General features: G+C 54.3%; 4 protein-coding genes across 5 annotated transcripts; 1 reads left to right on the top strand and 3 right to left on the bottom strand.

Annotated features, from left to right (window-relative positions):
• Positions 1-2,480: 2,480 nt before the first annotated feature.
• Positions 2,481-7,251, bottom strand: LOC308643806 (ribonuclease H2 subunit A). The gene is made up of 8 exons (XM_081284056.1): positions 7,094-7,251; positions 6,783-6,854; positions 6,519-6,645; positions 6,327-6,414; positions 4,341-4,478; positions 4,149-4,236; positions 2,871-2,994; positions 2,481-2,781 (listed from the first exon to the last, which is right to left on the bottom strand). The coding sequence occupies exons 1-8, from the start codon at positions 7,218-7,220 to the stop codon at positions 2,646-2,648; spliced, it is 900 nt and encodes a 299-aa protein (XP_081140182.1). The 5' UTR covers positions 7,221-7,251; the 3' UTR covers positions 2,481-2,645.
• Positions 7,252-7,388: 137 nt separating this feature from the next.
• On the bottom strand, positions 7,389-10,823 carry LOC308643808 (thrombospondin type-1 domain-containing protein 8-like). Of its 2 annotated transcripts, none has more exons than XM_081284058.1 (3): positions 10,399-10,823; positions 8,589-8,797; positions 7,389-7,509 (listed from the first exon to the last, which is right to left on the bottom strand). In XM_081284058.1, exons 1-2 carry the CDS (start codon positions 10,607-10,609, stop codon positions 8,595-8,597), a joined length of 414 nt encoding a protein of 137 aa, XP_081140184.1. In that variant the 5' UTR covers positions 10,610-10,823; the 3' UTR covers positions 7,389-7,509; positions 8,589-8,594. The 2 variants fall into 2 exon arrangements, with proteins under 2 accessions (XP_081140184.1, XP_081140185.1); XM_081284059.1 differs by having other exon boundaries at positions 7,423-7,506.
• A 522-nt stretch (positions 10,824-11,345) lies between these two features.
• LOC308643807 (peroxiredoxin-2) lies at positions 11,346-14,002 on the top strand. The gene is made up of 5 exons (XM_081284057.1): positions 11,346-11,450; positions 11,543-11,696; positions 12,259-12,381; positions 12,543-12,673; positions 13,674-14,002. Exons 1-5 carry the CDS (start codon positions 11,348-11,350, stop codon positions 13,757-13,759), a joined length of 597 nt encoding a protein of 198 aa, XP_081140183.1. The 5' UTR covers positions 11,346-11,347; the 3' UTR covers positions 13,760-14,002.
• Positions 14,003-15,897: 1,895 nt separating this feature from the next.
• LOC308645166 (transcription factor JunB-like) lies at positions 15,898-17,668 on the bottom strand. The gene has a single exon (XM_081287248.1). It carries the CDS (start codon positions 17,364-17,366, stop codon positions 16,323-16,325), a length of 1,044 nt encoding a protein of 347 aa, XP_081143374.1. The 5' UTR covers positions 17,367-17,668; the 3' UTR covers positions 15,898-16,322.
• Positions 17,669-17,911: the final 243 nt, after the last annotated feature.

Here is a 17,911-nt window from a genome sequence, read left to right as displayed (position 1 = left end):
CGGGCGCCCGGCCTTCAAGAAAAGAGGCGTCCCTTCCCTAGGCATGGCTCCCTCCCTGCCTTCTAATACCCAGAGTCCTGTCCCTCCTTCCCTGGGGCTCCCAGAAGGGTCCCCCTTCAGGTTATCCGAGAAACGAAACGACCCAACTCCCAACTAATTTTACCCTCTCCTTCTGAAATAAAGCTTCCCGCTAGAGCATGTGGTACCGCTCTTTCTTGGGGAAACAGAGAATGGCCTCAAAATGACAGGATTTTTGTTTTTTGTACTGGGGATTGAACTCAGGGGCAATTAACCACTAAGCCACATCCCCAGCCCCCGCCTCTTTTTTGTGTTTTCTTTATAGACAGAGTATCTCTGAGTTGCTGAGGGCCTTGCTAACTTGCTGAGGCTGGCTTTGAACTAGGATCCTCCTGCCTCGGCCTTCTTAGCTGTTGGGATTACAGGCGTGTGCCACCGCTCCTGGCATGTACCCAAATTCTAATCCTCAGGACCTACAGCTAGCAGCTGATTGACACTAGAGTGTAACTGACAACAACCTCTATCCTGGATTGCTGTTACAACTCAGAATACCCAGGTGTCACGGATGGGCATAGGAGGGCACAAGGGGAGCTGACAAGGACAAGAGGTGTGCCCTCCACTGTGTGCTGCCAGGCCTGCCAAGAAGCCCCCTGACATTTATGGACAAGACCGATTCATGGTCTTCCCTTCTGAGCACGCAGACCCTACAGTGTCTGGCAATCCCCTCCTCCACATCCCAGGTCCTGCCTAGGGAGAGGAACTAGACACAGGTTAGGATTTCTGCAGTGAACATCACTCCCTGCCCCAGGATTGAACCCAGGGGTGCTTAACCACTCCACCCTTTTTAAATTTTCTTAGTTGTAGATGAACACAATACCTTTATTTTTATGTGTTCTGAGGATCAAACCCAATACCTCATCTGTGCTAGTCAAGCACTACCACTGAGCCACATCCCCAGCCCTTTTATTTTTGATAAAAGATCTCATTAAGTTGCTGAGGGTATTGCTAAACTGCTGAGGCTGGCCTCAAACTTTCAATCCTCCTGGCTCAGCCTCTGAGTCACTGGGATTACAGGCATGATCCGCCACAACCAGCCGTGAACATTACTCCTATCCCCAGGCCCTAGGAGAACCCATTTCCCCATCTGTTAAAAAAGGGAGTAATGTTCCTTTCAGATGTTTGCCAGAGCAAGGTTAGCAGAGGCCTACTGTGTGCCAGGTGATACACTTAAACACTGCAGGCCTATTCCCTGTCCTCAGGGAAGACTAGAGTAACAAACAGAAGTGTCCCATTGGGGGGTAGCAAGCAGGCCTCTTTCAGCTGCGAGTCAAATTCAGTTTAAAGTGCCCTCAAGACAAAACAGTGGTGCCAGTGCAGTAGCTCTGGAGGCCAGGATGAGGATGGCAAATTCAAGGCCAGCCTCAACAACTTCGTGAGACTGTCTCAAAAAGACTATGAATGTAACTCAGTGGTAAGGTGCCCCTGGGTTCAAACCCCAGTGCCAAAAACACTGGTAGGCTTCAGGAATAGCTATCTATATCCTGGTGCTTAAATGATGGTCTTCCTGCTCTCCTCTGGACAGGATCTCTTCCTAGTAGGCTAAGATAGACTATGCCGTGCACCATTAGCCTCTTTTGGGTTATGGGTTGGTGCCTGATGTTGGGGTTTGGTTCCACCTGAACCCATGAACCGGGAATGGGCAAGGAGCAGCTCCCTCCAAAGCATAATCAGGAGCTGGAACCAGGAGAGGGGGAGAGAATGCTGGTTATGGAGCCAAGATGCAGCAGCTACAGACTGCTGGGAATGACCTTGGCCTTACACTACATCCACACAGCCACTTTACATGCTGCCCAGCCTTGTGTTTTACCACTGGGTTATAATCCCCAATCCTTTTTACTTTTTGAGACAGGGTCTTGCTGTTGCCTAGGCTGGCCTTGAACATGGGATCCACCTGCCTCAGCCTCGGGTAGTGGGGCCACAGGTGAGCTGCATCAGACTGAGGCATACATTTTCTGGTGCTGGAGATTGAACGCAGGGTGCTTTACCACTGAGCTCACCCCCAGCCATTTTTATTTTTTGAGACAGGTTCTTGCTAAATTGCTGAGGCTGGCCTCCAACTTGTGATCCTCCTGCCTCCCAAATCCCTGGAATTATAGGCAGGCACCACTGTGCCCAGTTGGTGCTGCATTTTTTTTCTCCCTTGGCAGTGCCGTCCATCTGTTTCTACCAACATCACCACACAGTTGAGTGAGGTACTGGGCGCCAATGTCGGAGGTCACTAGGTGAGAGGAAGTTTTCAGCTGTACCTGCAGTCCCCTTCAAGAAACATCCTTATGCAGAAACACACTTACACAGCACAGGACTTTTGGTCCTGGTAATCAAAGAAAGGGTCTTGTGTGTGCTGGGCAGGCTCTCTACCACTGCTACCCCCCAGTCCCAGGGCAGGGCTGTATTTTAAAAATCAAATCAGTCCAATACTACCCAAAAGGCAGCAGCTGCATCGGGCTGCTGAAGTCACTCCCATACCACTTCTGGCCCCAAGGACAACCCCTCCATTTGCTTATCCTTCAACAACTTTAATCCTCCTTGGTGAGGGGAGGCAGGCCTGGGGAGGAAGGAGGCTCCTCCTACAGGGCAGTGGCTGGTTCTAGGCCCCGCTCCTGGAAGTATCTGTGGGGGGCACGGGGGCGGGCTCGGGAGCCTTTGTTGAAGTAGGCGGTGATCCTCTCAGGTCCTTCCAGGTCCTGTGCTGGGGAGTCCTCCCTGTGGAGAGAGTGACATGACCACTTCCGGGACGGGGCCTGGCCCTCCCACTCACCCTCCTATAGCACCCACCCTCCTATAGCACCCACCACAAAACATCTGCTGCCTCCTTTTCCAAGATGGTCTGGGCTGTGCTCCAACTGAACCGAACGAACTGGGGGAAGCCGAACACCGGTTCCACGTGTTTCTTCAACCATGCTTTTGTCTTGGGATCTGGGGGTGGGACAGACAATGACAGCAGTCCCCAAGTCTCAAGGTAACACCCAAGCTCCAGGTCCACTCACCTTTGACTTCCTCCTGAGTGCTTGGGGCATTTTGTGCCTCAGGCCCTTGGCACAGGCTGTGCCTGGCTGAGCAGTGCTGAGACTGCCTCTGAGATAGCCTCTGACCCCCAAGGACAACAATGTAACACCCATTCTCTCCACAGGGAGGAGCTCAGTGGGGCCTTGAGATGTTTGACTTATGCTGTATCCCCAGGGCTCAGCCCTGCATGGCAAGTACCAGGCACCCTGACTTCTAATCACCTGAGGGGCTCTGCTCCCCACCCAGCTTCAAAAGGACTGGAGCCATCCTTGAACCCAACTACCAAACCTTCACTGTATCTTTCTGTTTGCACTGCAGGGATAAAAGCCCTGCCCGTGAATGCGGGGCAAGTGCTTTACCAGCTCCACCACTGAATCCTCACACCTGCCCTTGATGCATGCATGAAGTTTGCAGGAAGGTGTGTATGAGACTGTTTTCATTGTATAATGAGGACACGGAGCCTCGTGGTGGAGAGAACAGCACAGATCACAGATATAAACTGAGGCCACAGGATTGAGCCAGGACCCCCATCCCTGCCTCCTTCCCCTTAACAAGCAGATACCTTTGGTCTCAGCCCCCGCCCTTTTTTTTGGAGGGGTAGTGGCAGGTACTGGGGATTGAACCCAGGGGCACTTAACCACTGAACCACATGGCTAGCGCCCCCTTTTTGGAGACAGGGTCTTCCAAAGTTGCTTAGGGCCTCGCTAAGTTGTTGAGGTTGGCTTGAACTTTTGATCTTCCTGCCTCACTCTCCCAAGTCCCTGGGATCATAGGTGTGCGTCACCACGCCCAGCTCAGTCTCTCACTCTCTGGGGCTCCAGACAGCAAAATGAGGGAGGGGAGGAGAGAGCCTATGAGCTGGAATCCAGTTGCCACTCACTGGCCACGAGGCCCTGATCAGACGTACAGTGTCTGGGGTTCAGCCTCTTCTGCTATGGAGCAGAGCGGCCAGAACGTTTTAGAAACCTCCAGCAGTGTGCTCGACATAGCTACAGTCACTGTTCACCACCACAGTGGGGGGTCTCAGGGCAGCTGCAGAGCAGGCCTGACTGCCATTTGCTCACCATTAGGGTAGCCAGAGCCATAATCAGCATCCAGGTCCTGCAGGTCCTCCACAAACTGCCAGTTCTTCACTGCCTGGTCTCGAGCCACCTGCAGGCAGGACAGAAACTTGGAATCTCCTTCCCCCAGGGGAGCCAAGGCTGGTCCCTCCCAGAGAGATGCCAGAAATCATCCACAGTCAGTGGGGGGCTGACCTTGGCACAGATGCTGGCAGCGCTGACCACAGGGTAGAGGGCATCTGCTTTGGCCTTGACTGTCACGTCAATTCCAGGAAAGCGCTGCTGCAACCGCTCCTGGTATGTCTCTGGCAGCCCCACTGTGTCCACGAACACCTATCATGGTGACAGAAATGTTCTCATTCAACAAACAGCTGGAAAAACAACTGTGCAAAGGATCCAATCTCTCAGCCATTGTACTTGCTGTTTTCAATTCCCACAATCATTTTCTTTTTTTTTCCTCAGGGAGCTGGGAATGGAACCTCGGTCCTAACACATGCCAGGAAAGTGCTCTACCACTGAGCCCTTTTCCCAGACTGACATTGACTTTTATTAAATGTAAAAGGTATTTTGTTGGTGCTAGGGATGCAGTTCAGTGGAAGAGTGCTTGCCTGGAATGCACAAAGACCTGGGTTCCATCCTCAGCACCCCTACACACACACACACACACACACACACACACAAAAGGCTTTGCCTGATCATGCTGCAGACACTGCACACTTATTAAGCACCTAGTGCATGCCAGATGCTGTCGTACGTAGTAAGGACATGGCAGCAAACTACAGAAAAATCTCAGCCTTTGTTGGGTGAAAATCTTGGTGAGGGCAAAGACAAAAACCAGGATAAGTACAGAACAGGAAAAAGTTTAAAGGGGTTATAATTTTAAATACTGACAAGGAAGATCTAAAGTGGTGATATTTGAATAGAGACTTGAAGGAAGTGAGGAAATAAACCATGTGGAGATCTGGGAAAGAGTGTTCCAGGAGGAGGAAAGAGCCAGTGCAAAGGCCCTGAGGTTGAACCATGTGGATGTTGCTGAACAACTGATTGGAGGCTCCATGGTTGAAGCATAGAAGTGAGGTCAAGGAGCTGATGGTTCAAGTGGTGCCTCTATGGAAATTATCATTTTCAGAAATCATATTTACTTTTTGTGTACCAGCTGACCATCTGTTTCTCCAGATTAAGCCTTGAAACACTAAGTATAGCATCACCCACCAGCTCTGCATTCAGGGTTGGGGCCTCAGCCACTTCCTCAGCAAAGTCTGCCTGCTACATTTCCTGTGTCAGAGTTATTTCCCCTGGTAATTCTCACAAAGCCTACCATCTTTGACTCAGAGCAATTGATGCAATGCTGACTTATGTTTTTCTCTGATAATTTAATCTCATTCTCCCCCACTTGACTCAATTTTCCTGATTTAATTTCCACTGTGATCATAAAATTAAATGTCATGATTTACATTTCACAAAGACAACCGTCTGCTGTGTGGGGAACAGATTGGAGAGGAAGGGGATGAAGGTGGGGGAATCAGGGAGGAAGCAGGGCAGATTTCCAGGTTGCAGAGGGTACACCGGGCTAGGACAGAAGCTGTGGGAAGATGGACAGACGTGAGACTCGTTCTAGACCTTTAGAATAGGGGTTCAGGTTAGACAGGAATGGAGCACACATTTAGGTCAGGAACAGGAGCAGGGATTCAGTGGCAGCAATGAATATGCCTGAGGCACTGCTGATGATCTGATGTTGAATCTGTCCACTGCACTTTCTTTTTTCTTAAAACAATTATAATCTCTTTATTTTCTTTTTTTTTTTTTTAAAGAGAGAGCGAGAGAGGAGAGGGAGAGGGGGAGAGAGGGAGAGAGAGAGAGAGAGAGAGAGAGAGAGAGAGAGAGAGAGAATTTTCCAACATTTATTTTTTTTCTAGTTCTCGGCGGACACAACATCTTTTTGTTGGTATGTGGTGCTGAGGATCCAACCCGGGCCGCACGCACGCCAGGCGAGTGCGCTACCGCTTGAGCCACATCCCCAGCCCCTCTTTATTTTCTTGATGTTGGGGATTGAACTCAAGGCCCTGCACATATTAAGGACATACTCTTACCACTGAGCTCCACCCCTAGGCCACACTGCACTTGGTAACCTCCATTTCATCCAAAGATGATTAAATAGAGGCAACCCAACAGTCAGCTCACCTGGGTGACTCTCACACCCTGGTCCAATGCATAGTGTATTAGTCCAGCAGCTGTATCGTGGGACAGGGCGTTCAGGTTGTATTTGACCCTGCAGTGGTGGGTAGAGCTCAGTTAAACCCATTCCAGCCACAGGGCCCACCTAGGCCATGCTGGCCTACCCCTCCACCCCAGCCCCTCTGAAGCACCCCTCACCGCCCAAGCATGCTGGTAGAGATGAGGTTTGGAGATAGCACGTCCAGAGCCCAGCCCACAAAGTCCCCGTTCTCCTCCATTTTGGCAAAGAGCCTGTCCCGATCGCTCTCCGACATGGTCTTTGAGTCTGGGAGGAGAGTTGGAGAAAAGGGGGGGGCAGCTTGTTCTCCCAGTTCCTGTTCTTCCCCTAGATTTCTCACCTGCTCCCCCCCCACCCCGCACATGCCCAGGAACCCCGTCCTCAGAAGTGTATTTCAGGCTCACCTGCCACTTTCATAGCCTCCAGATCTGCCAGGCGGGACAAGGGGCAATAACAGATGGCGTAGACCATGGGCCCTGGGGAGGAGAAATGTCAAGATTTCTGGGAACAAGGGTCCAACTAGTGAGTCCGTGTCAGCCACCAGCCCTCTTCCATCACCACTGCTTTGTTCAGTGCCACCACCGATGCCATGGTCATCCCACTATAACTCATGGTCATCACGCTTCCCCAGGTCGGATGCAATCCCGACTCAGGTTCCAGGGCGACTGTCTTTCCCTTACTACGCCCCTCCCCTTCCCTGGCCCTAGGGACGCACCAAGCACAGGGCCCCGACCCGCTTCATCAACGCCGAGAACGCATGACTCCTTGCGGCACACGGCGGGCACTGGCGAGCTCAAGCGACAGCGGCCTGTATTGTCTTTCTCCAACTCGCTGAAATCCATACCCCCTCAGCGGCCGCCGCCAGTTGCAAGAAGGAGCGCTGCAGGCGCTGGCCTTGGCGCGCGATTGCCGTGGGCTCCACAGCAGCGCTGGATCCTGACCAATCAGCGCGCGGGACACGCCCCCGACGCTCCCGCCGGCGCGGACGTTTACGCATGCAGCGCCGACGCCGCTGCCGTGCGGCCTCCTGGGAATTGTAGTCCCCACGGGAGGCAACGGAGGGTGTTCTTTGCACCAGGTCACTTTCCGAGCTCCGCCCCGGGGTCTCTTGTTCCTTGCTCGTGGACGCTGCTGAAAAAAGAGGAAAGTAAAGGGGAAACTGAGGCGCAGCTCAGTTGACTCTGTTTTGGGGCAAAGAAGGCCAAATATCATTCCCAGTCCGTTGCTCTCCGCACCACTGGGCCCTTATTCTCGTGGTTCCTGCCCTTATATACGCATTCTGAAAACTGTGTTTTCTGCACTATGTATTCCCATTGTTTCTCTGTCAGGCCTTCCAAGTTGGAGTCCCTAAACTCCCACTTTCGGCCATTAACTTGTATCCCCCCTGCCACCAGGATCTCTGCCTCCTACTCTAATTAGGGCCAAGCCTCCCCTACTCCTAATGGAGATCCACAACAGCAGATTCCTGCTTATAGAGTCTCAGGCCTCCTCAACCCATCACCCCCCTTTCTTCTGCTCTCCCATCCCAGGCCCCTCTGCCACTCCTGCCGCACCTCTCCTTCTATCCCTTGGACTCTGTAGGGTTCATGTCCTCTGCCTGTGGGTTCCCGCTCATCGGAGCCATGCGCCTCCATCAATTTCCTAGTTTTCCCCATCTCCCCTATCCCTCCAGTGCACACCACCTTTTTGTTTTCTTCCTGGACATCAGGGAGGGCTTTTTTGTTGTTGTTGTTTTTTGTTGTAGATGGACACAATTACCTTTATTTTATTTATTTATCTTTATGTGGTGCTGAGGATTAGACCCAGGGCCTCACACATTGCTAGGCAAGAACTCAACCACTGAGCCACATCCCCAGCCCTATTCCTATTGTGTATTTTCTTTAGAGGCAGGGTCTCACTGAGTTGTTTAGTGCCTCGCTTTGGCTGAGGCTGGCTTTGAACTCCCAATCCTCCTGCCTCAGCCTTCCAAGTTGCTGGGATTACCGGGTGCACCACCCCACCTGGAGGCTCTTGACTCAGAGGTATTGACTCAGCTCGCCCCTCCCTACTGGCCTCAAGACTCAGATTTAGGGCCCCAGTTATCTCCTTCCTCTTACTAGCCTCACACCCTCTACAAGCACCTCCCTTCCTCTTTCCCTCCCCTCCTTTGGGACCCATGGCTTTGCCAGTTGCTTCTGCCCCTGCCTGCCTCCTCTATGCCAGTCTCTCACCTGGGTTCAGGGCCTCCAGTTGCAGTCGATTGGCTTGCAGGATGGACAGTCCCTTTGCCTGCAGGGCCTCGCCTGGACCAGGTTCTCTCGATCCATGAACACCATGGGATCTGGAACTGTGCCCAGCACCTCGCGGCTGCGTTCTTGTTTGCCCAGGTTGCAGAAACAGTGCCACTTTCCCCAGGGGCCCAGGATTGAATCCTCCAAGACTAAAGATAGAGATGAAGACTCAGGTAGGGGTGCCTCCAGGAAGGCACAAAGATAATTATACTAACAAACAACGGCTCATATTTGCTAGGCAGTTTGCCAGGCTCTGCCTGTATGCCTTTTAGTCTTCCCATTAGTCCCAGGTGAGAAAACTGAGACCTAGAGATTCATTCTCCCAAGGTCACACATCTGGTGAGCCCAGAGGGTCTGCAAACTGACATCTCTAACCTGTGCCAGCTTGCCCAGTGGGAGTATAGACACCCCTTGGTGCCTGCCATCTGAAGTTGAGAAGTTGACTCCTGTCTTCAGAGGCTTGATCATAGGCCTATCTAACAGGCACAATGCCACCTTACCAGCAGGGCTGACAGGTGGTAAATTAAATGACATAATTGACATAATGAAGGTACTTAAAGCCCCTGATGAAGAACCAAAATAATTATCATGATCACTTTGAAAGAAGCTATAAATAGTGGGGCAGTGGAACATGCCAGCAATCTCAGCCACTCAGAAGGCTGAGACAGGAAAATTGCAAGTTTGAGGCCAGCTTCAGCAACTTAGCCAGGCCCTAAGCAATTTAGCAAAACCCTGTCTCAGAATAAAAAGGCTGTGGATGTATGCATGTAGCTCAGTGGTAAAGCATCCCTGGGTTCAATCCTGTCCTTCCCCACAACCAAAAAAAAAAAAAAAGGAGATATGTAACTTTTTGTGTGGGGGCGATGGAGTGCTGGGGGTGGAACACAGGGTCTTAGGGTCTGAGATACCCCCTAAACCCCAACTTATTAAGATGTCCTTTACAACATTGTTTTGGCATGCTAGGCAAGTCTTCTGCGCTGAACTAAGGCCCACACTCCTACAACAGTCTTTACTGTTTTTTTTTTTTTTCTGTGCCACTATGAAGCAGGTCTTACCCCAACTCCCAGCTCTCAGAGCTTGACACTCATGCCCTAGCTTGCCTGGTCTCTGCAACATCACATTCCCCCTTTCCTTTCCTCCAGTAGGCTTTTTTTTTTTTTTTTTTTTTTTTTTTTTTAAAGAGAGAGAGAGAGAGAGAGAGAGAGAGAGAGAGAGAGAAATTTTTATATTTATTTTTTAGTTTTCGGCAGACACAACATCTTTGTATGTGGTGCTGAGGATCTAACCTGGGCCGCACGCATGCCAGGCGAGCGCGCTACTGCTTGAGCCACATCCCCAGCCCCTCCAATAGGCTTTTTATCCTTGGCACTGTCTGTTCCCTTTGCCTGAGACACTGTCTCCCCAAATCTGTGCTTTTCGTGCTTTTGTCTGGTTGCGTTGGTTGCCAGTTTTTTTTTCTGTATTCCTCCATCTTTGCCCTTCCTAGCACCTATCCATGAGTTCATGGATGTGTCTGTCTTCATGTTTATCGCCTATCTAGGCCCGATCTTCCTGTGAACTGCTTTCAGGCAGTGTTCACTTCACTTTACAGATAAGAAAACTGGGCCTCGGAGAAAAGTAACCAGCCCCAGGGGAGCTGGCAGTGCGGAGCTGGGCGAAGATTTGAAAGCCATGGAGGGGGAGAGTCTGTTTGCAGCCAACTGGAGAAGTAGGGCCATGGGGCATTGTCATACCCGCCGCCTGCGATTACCCTTTTGATGCTGCTGCCGCAGTAGCTCCCAGGTGTCACCTTCTCCCTTGTCGCCGAAGTACTGGTAGTCGGGGGAGAGCTGGACAGCTGTTGTCGGCACCAGGAGCCACAGAGGCAACAGCACCAAGGCCGGCTGGTGCCGGGCCATGCCGGACGCCAACCGTCTCCAGCGCGTTCCGGGACCCAGCCACGCGACTAGTTTGCGGCTCATGCACTACCCCACAAGCTAGCGCAGTGGTGGCGGCGGGCGGCCGAACTGTCCCCTTCACCGCGCAGGCGCAAGGCCCAGCCGCGCCGCTCCCCCTCCCTTGCCGGCGCAGTGGACCTGACCGCTCGGCTCGCCAGCCCCGCCCCAGCCCTGCGCGTCACGGTTCGGGCGGTGCATAAGAGACTCCGCGGCCCCGGGCACACTTGGCTTTGAGAACTCGAGTCGGTGCGTCTGTTCTTCAGCGTGTCCGTCTCTTGCCCACGCAGGTATGGACACTTGGTGTACATCTGAATGGGGGTGAGCCCCCTTCCTGAGTTCTGGCCCTATCAGGACCTCCCTGCTGGCCGCCTTTGTTTTCCATCCGCCATAGTGGCTGCCTTTGTCCTTGCGAGGGAAACTGAGGCCCCAGCCTTGGAGTACAGCCCGATAGCCGGGCTCCCCACACCCTGCCCCAGAGGTTCTCGACATCTCCTCTGGACCGGGGCTTGCGCCACCGCGCTCAGGCTCACTCACTGGTGGGGCCTAGGGACAGTGGCCCTGCCACTTTTATTCTGCTTAAGGGGGCGGGTCTCCGGCAGCCTCCCGGCCTTGTAGAACCGGCAGCGGGGAGGGTGAGTATGAGCGCCGCGGCCTCCTCTGCTCTGTCTCCGTAACTGGGCCCAGCACGCAGCGTGACCTTGGAAAGGGAGGACAAAGGGTCTTCCCTTGTGCACTGATCGGCGCGGGTCTTGGCTTTCAGTCATGGCCTCTGGAAACGCGCACATCGGAAAGCCCGCCCCTGACTTCACAGCCACCGCGGTGGTGGATGGTGCCTTCAAGGAGGTCAAGCTCTCTGACTACAGAGGTGAGACGGCCTGGCGGGGGTCCAGGTGGGGGCGGGGCCCACGGATCAGAGAGGCTGGGTCCTAATTTCTCATCTGTTTCCCTCGACCCCAGGAAAGTACGTGGTCCTCTTTTTCTACCCACTGGACTTCACTTTTGTGTGCCCCACGGAGATCATCGCTTTCAGCGAACATGCTGAGGACTTCCGCAAGCTGGGCTGCGAGGTGCTGGGTGTCTCTGTCGACTCTCAGTTCACCCACTTGGCTTGGTAGGAGCAGGGACCAGGGAGGGAGGATGCAGCTAAGCTCACACCGTAGAGCCAAGCCTGTGGCCTCCCTTTCCTCATCTAGAAAAGAATGGAAATAATGACTCCTAAGTCCTTAAGGATGGATGATGACAGTAATTAACATTTGGCAGCTAGATGCATGGCCCGTGAAGTTGCAGATGCTTTATCTCTCTCAGTTCTCAGAAGACAGGCTGTATTGTCCTATTTCATGAAGGTGGAAACTCCAGTTCACCAAGTGAAGGGCTGGGCCCCAGGACACAGACCGAGAGGAGGATGGGGACTCTGACATTAGCTCTCTACTGCTACTGCTCCAGCCATATGAAGCCACTTGGCTGGACATGGCAGGATTCTTGTCCCAGCTATGGGGATACAGCCCCTACACCTCCAGGGTGGGGCGGGTGGGGCTTGCAGGACCTACTCTAAGGCCCCTTATCTGTGGTTTCCAGCACTCCCACTCCAACCCTTATCACTCCCAGGCTCATAGGGTGAGGACCCTGCTTTGTCAGACATCCTGAGGTCCCAACCCGGTCTCCCCTATCTCCAGGATCAACACCCCGCGGAAGGAAGGAGGCTTGGGCCCCCTGAACATCCCCCTGCTTGCTGATGTGACCAGAAGCTTGTCCCATAATTATGGCGTGCTGAAAAGCGATGAGGGCATTGCCTACAGGTATGGAAGGGATGCACAATCCACTTCTGGGAGCCCTGTCCCCAGGATGACCAGACCACCAGCCCTGTCCCCAAGATGACCAGGCAGTGGGATGGTGTTCCCTTCCCTGGCCCTCGAAGTGGGAGCTCCCAGCTCCTTATCATGAACCATCATGTCCTCAGGGGCCTCTTCATCATTGATGGCAAGGGAGTCCTTCGCCAGATCACTGTTAATGATTTGCCGGTGGGGCGCTCTGTGGATGAGGCTTTGCGGCTGGTCCAGGCCTTCCAATACACAGATGAGCATGGGGAAGGTGAGTGGATACACATATTCATGTTCACGCATGAATATGACCTTAGCTCCACTGTCAATCACTCGGACACACTGCCTGCCCCTGCACCTGTGTGGAATGGATGTTAGGGCCCTAAAGAAAATTCAACTCAGGGCCTTGTCTGCAGGAAGTTTCCATCCTGGAAGTGGGTAAGGTCAGGTGAAGTGCTCCAATACAAGAGCAGGCAGCAAGGCTAGGCGGAAGCCTGTAATCCCAGGGGCTCAGTAGGCTGAGGCAGGAGGATTGAAAGTTCAAGGCCAGCTTCAGCAACTTAGCAAGGTCCTAAAAGTTTAGATAGACCCTGTCTCTAAATAAAATATAAAAAGGGTTGGGGATGTGGTTCAGTGGTTAAATGCCCCTGGATTCAATCCCTGTTACAAAAAAAAAAAGAAGAAGAAGAAGAAAGAAAGAAAGAAAAAAAGACCAGGCAGCTGGGAGGAGGTGATAGAGATCTGTAAAAGTCATTTGAGAAGGCATGTTAAAGATTAGAGTACCTTCCCCTCACCCCCTTGTGGTGTTAGGGATGGAACCTAGGCCCTTGCACATGCTAGGCAAAGATGAGCCACACCCCAGCCTGATCAGAGTATCTTGTTTTGTTTTTTGGTGCTGGGGATCGAGCCCAGGGCCTTGTGCATGCAAGGCAAGCATTCTACCAACTGAGCTATATCCCCAGACCCAGAGTATCTTCTTATGTGGAAGAGAAACCCAACTCCAGGTTCCCCAAGTCCATTAGGGCCAAGGGAGAAAGTGGATTAAGGGGGCCAAAAAAAAAAAAAGTGAAGGCTAGAACAGGAAAATGTCAGCTAGAAGATACTGCAGCTGAGCTTGAGGGGGCTTCTCTTAATATGCACATTCTTGGGCCTGGACCACTTGGTTCTAGCTTTGTCTTCTGCAATCCAGGATCTGGCATGCCCTCTGTTCGTCCCCTGAGCTTGATTATGGGGCTTTAGTCTCATGTATGCATCCCTGTATCTTTCCACAGTTTGCCCCGCTGGCTGGAAGCCTGGCAGTGACACAATCAAGCCCAACGTGGATGACAGCAAGGAATATTTTTCCAAGCACAACTAGGCTGACAAACGGGCAGTGAGCCTGTGTCCTTGGATTCCATCTGTGCCCCTACCTGGGTGCTCTGTGCTGACCCAAGAAAGGCAGGACCTGCCCCTTCCAAACTCCATAGTATGGGGGAGGGCTGGTAAACTAGGCCAAGGCTTTCCACTTTCTCATCCCCTACATGGGATCTGGTTAATAGTGACCCCTTTATATCCAACTGGGTACAGGTATATAGGTGACCAATAAAGTGTTAGGAACAGATATGACTCTGTGTTGGTGTGTTTTATCAGGCTGGGCACTTGCACCCTGGAAAACCGACCCTGTGTTTACTAATTTTCACCACAAGGTGGCGGCCTTACTTCATGCACTGCTGACTCCTTGCCTGAGAAGTTTCCAAAGGGCAGCAGAGGATGCTTGGTGCCCCTAGGAGGGGGGATAGGTTTCAGAACACCCTACATCCTGCCACGTGGCCATGCATTTCAGTATCTATACCATACCATCGGCCAATCTGGGCTCAGATGTCATTTAACAGTTGTGCTCTTCCCTGGGAAGGAAGACTACCAGCCCAGATGACTGTGCAAGTTAAAAGTATGTGAAGTTCTAAGCACCAGGCTCTACTTAAGGCCCAGTTAACAGTTACTAGAACTGGAAGAATTCCTGTTAAATCCAGTTTTATGGGGGAAGAAGGTGGGAACCCAGTCCTGAAAGTAGAACCAGCAGTGGGAGCCTGAGTTCCATTCCCAGTCCCAAGGAAGGGCTGTTAGTATACCCCTGCTGTGGGAGGGTGAGCATTACTTTAGGAGGCAGACATTAGAAATAAGGCAGTGTTCCCAGGGGGTGCAGTTTTGATGATGCATGTATTTAAGCTAGTGGCTTTGTCACTCTGAGCCCCCCATTTCTTTCCAAAGAACAAGGCTAATATGCTCATTTAATCTATATACCTCTAGTAATACTTCTACTCAGGCAGTATTAAGGGTCAATCATCTCCCTTGGAGTTTTTTCTACTTTTTCTTTCTTTTTTTTTTTTCTTGTGTGTGTGTGGTGTTGTTTTTTAGTGGTGATGGGACTGGAACCCTGGGCTTCTCTCATTCCTGTGCAAGTGCTCTACCACTGAGCCACACACCCCCTCCTGTATTTATTTATTTATACATGGATTAACGAAAGTGTCTGTTCTGCCAGCCCCGCCGCAATGACCTGGTTTCTTCTCTGCTCTGGAGGGTTCCAACTTCCAGGCCAGCCAGACCCTACCGGGGCACTCCAGCAGTTCCGCCTCCTCCCAGGTCCCAGCTGTAGAACAGGGGGCATGGCATAAGGGTGGTGGTGGCGCCCAGAGGCCCAAGTAGCCGCCCTGGCAGGACCGGACCTGGCAGTCGCCCCGCTCTGGCACCCGGGAGGGGAAACTGGCAGGCGGGCGCCGCCCTTCCTGGCGGGAGTTGTGGGGGACGGCGTCGGCAACCACGCAGAGGCAGCGGCAATCCTTCGCCCGGGTCAGATCAGACAGGGGGCGTGGGCGCGGCGGGGCCCAGGCGCCAGCCCGTTGAGGGAGGCTCGGGGGTGGCTCCTAGAGTCCAGGAGAGAGCAGCCCGCCCACCGCGGGCGCTCTGGACCCAGGCCTGGGGTTTTCCGGGCCCAGGCAGCCGCCCGCCCGGGAAAATCCCGGCCCCCTTCCCGGCGCCGCGGCCCTGCCGGGCAGAGCGGGGGAGGGGATTCCCGGAATCTGCCCAGAGACCGCGGTAGCGTCACTGGGCAGAATCGGCCCATATATGGGCAGCGCTTCCGCTGCGTCAGCGGGGAAAGCCCCGGTGCGAGCGGCTGGGCGGGGCCACGCCTGCGCACCTCGCATCCCGCCCAGAGCGACTTGCCCCTGTGCTGTGCTTCTTGGCGGTCCCTCACCGGTACCTTCCAACTCCGGTGAAAGGGGACCTGGAGAGGGTTGGACACCCAAGCTGGGACCTTAAAATGCCTGGACAAAAAAGGAGGATACACACAAAAACGAGACACAATCAGCAGTGGGGTGGGATAGCCCAGTACTCTCCTCCCTCCATCCGCCCGGCTTGGGAAAAATAAAGACAACAGAAATTAATAAAGAACCTTTTTTTTTTTTACTTAAATAGATTCAATAAAAAGAACAACACACACATACACACATCTTAAAATAAATTCTTTAGATATCAAGTGCGTGTTTCTTTTCCACAGTACGGTGCAGAGGGGGGAGTGCAGGGGGCGGAGGTCCCCTCCCTAGCGTCCCCGCGGGCTTGAGTACCGGGCGGCGGGGCCAGCTCCGCCGCAATCGCCCCCTCCCTCCCCTCCCTGTTAAATACACAAATATATTATATTCAATATGAATCGAGTCTGTTTCCAACAGAAAAAAAATACAAAAAAAAAAAAAAAACGTGGAAGGGGTCCTGTAAACGTTGAGGTGGAAGGACTGGGCGCAAAGCTGGCGGGCCGCAGTCCAGTGTGGTTTGCGGCATCCCAGGCCTCGGGGCGGGTGCCCACCGCCTGCCCCCTCTCCCCCTGTGGGAGGCGTGCACCCAGCCGTCCAGGCTGGGGGGTGTCCGTACGGGGGTGGGTGATGCGCTCAGAAGGCGTGTCCCTTGACCCCGAGCAGCAGCTGGCAGCCGTTGCTGACGTGGGTCATGACCTTCTGTTTGAGCTGCGCTACTTGCTCCCGGAGAAGGCCGGCTGTACTCGACAGGCCCGCATTCTCGGCCTTGAGTGTCTTCACCTTGTCCTCTAGGCGCGCGATGCGCTCCAGCTTCCGCTTCCGGCACTTGGTGGCCGCCAGCCGGTTCCGCAGCCGCTTGCGCTCCACTTTGATGCGCTCCTGGTCTTCCATGTTGATGGGGGACACTGGCGGTGTGGCGTCGCGGCTGCGCGCCTCCGGCACGGTCTGCGGTTCCTCCTTGAAGGTGGAGGCGCCGCGACCCAAGCCCAGCTGCGCGGGGTGGCCACCAGCAAAGGGCGGTGCGTGTGGGAGGTAGCTGATGGTGGCCGTCGGGTATGAGCTCCCGGTCCCGACTGTGGCCCCGGCGCCTCCGGAGGATGCGGAGGCTGGGGAGTAGCTGCTGAGGTTGGTGTAGACAGGAGGTGGCTCCTGGCCAGCATAGACGCCCCCGGGCCCGGCCGGGGGGCCACCGCTGGCTCCCAGAGACACGTTGGGAGGTGTCACGTGGTTCATCTTGTGCAGGTCGTCCAGGGCTTTGACAAAGCCGTCGGCGAAACCCTCCTGCTCTTCGGTGACGCCGCCCCCTGTGCCCCCTGCACCTCCGCCGCTGCCACCCCCGCGGGGGTAAAAGTATTGTCCCGGGGGTGTGGGCGTCGTCGTGATCACGCCGTTGCTGTTGGGGACGATCAGGCGCTCCAGCTCTGAGGAGGCGAGCTTCAGAGATGCGCCAGTGTCCGAGCCCTGGCCGGAAAAGTAGCTGCCCGCACCACTGCCCTCAGGGCCGGGGGCCCGTGCCCCGGGAGCTTTGAGACCCCTGTAGGGGTCCGCCAGATTGAGCGCTAGGCTCGGTTTCAGGAGTTTGTAGTCGTGTAGAGAGAGGCCGCCCGGGGCCCGACCGTATCCCGGCGCTGCGTAAGAGTCGTCGTGGTAGAAAGGCTGTTCCATTTTAGTGCACATCCGGGCGGCCCAGGCGGTCTGGGGAGGGTCCCTGCGGGGCCGCCCCGGGCCTCGCTCTGGCGGGTGCCGAGCTGTCCGCGGCAGTGGCCGGACTGGGTGTCTGGTCGCGCGTCGTGAGGGGCTGGCACCGACCAGGAGCAGCCAGCTGGCAGCCTTGAGCGAAAGCTCTGTCCTGCTTCCCGAGCCCCTCTCACCCTCTCTGGCGCGCTGGATTTCTCGGCTTCGCTTCCCCCAGCTCCCCGCTCCCTGCTGGCTCCGAGGCTGCCCGGCTGCGCTCAAGGTCCCAGCCGCTGAGTCGGAGCCCCAAGCCTTTATACCGCGCTTGTCAGCTGCGGAAGTGCGTTCCCATTGGCCGACGCCAGAGCCGGGCCCCCGCGCCCCCCTCTGGAGCGTGGGGAAGGGGAGGAGGCGGCTCGCGTCACTGTCAGGAAGCGCGTGTCCTTGTAAACAGCGGCCACGGGCCGGGTAGCTCGGCGGGGTTGCAGGGGGGAGGGGCTCGAGGGACCACGGGGTACGCGTGGAAGGAGGCTTTGAAAATCCGAGGC

Source organism: Spermophilus citellus (assembly GCF_964194105.1).
Source record: "Spermophilus citellus genome assembly, chromosome: 3".
Classification (NCBI taxonomy): Eukaryota; Metazoa; Chordata; class Mammalia; order Rodentia; family Sciuridae; genus Spermophilus; species Spermophilus citellus.
The sequence above is the reverse complement of the archived record's forward strand: the minus strand, read 5'-3'. Positions and strand labels throughout refer to the sequence as shown.

What these genes read in the sequence shown, in the direction of transcription:
- LOC308643806 (XM_081284056.1), bottom strand. Translation starts at nt 7,220, where the DNA reads ATGGATTTCAGCGAGTTGGAGAAAGACAATACAGGCCGCTGTCGCTTG. An exon ending in GGGTCGGGGCCCTGTGCTTG is followed by an intron (nt 6,855 to 7,093) that starts GTGCGTCCCTAG and finishes TCTCCTCCCCAG; the next exon opens with GGCCCATGGTCTACGCCATC. An exon ending in TGGCTCTGGCTACCCTAATG is followed by an intron (nt 2,995 to 4,148) that starts GTGAGCAAATGG and finishes TCCCACCCCCAG; the next exon opens with ATCCCAAGACAAAAGCATGG.
- LOC308643808 (XM_081284058.1), bottom strand. Translation starts at nt 10,609, where the DNA reads ATGAGCCGCAAACTAGTCGCGTGGCTGGGTCCCGGAACGCGCTGGAGA. An exon ending in GCGGCAGCAGCATCAAAAGG is followed by an intron (nt 8,798 to 10,398) that starts GTAATCGCAGGC and finishes CTCTATCTTTAG; the next exon opens with TCTTGGAGGATTCAATCCTG.
- LOC308643807 (XM_081284057.1), top strand. Translation starts at nt 11,348, where the DNA reads ATGGCCTCTGGAAACGCGCACATCGGAAAGCCCGCCCCTGACTTCACA. An exon ending in CAAGCTCTCTGACTACAGAG is followed by an intron (nt 11,451 to 11,542) that starts GTGAGACGGCCT and finishes CCTCGACCCCAG; the next exon opens with GAAAGTACGTGGTCCTCTTT. An exon ending in CACAGATGAGCATGGGGAAG is followed by an intron (nt 12,674 to 13,673) that starts GTGAGTGGATAC and finishes ATCTTTCCACAG; the next exon opens with TTTGCCCCGCTGGCTGGAAG.
- LOC308645166 (XM_081287248.1), bottom strand. Translation starts at nt 17,366, where the DNA reads ATGTGCACTAAAATGGAACAGCCTTTCTACCACGACGACTCTTACGCA.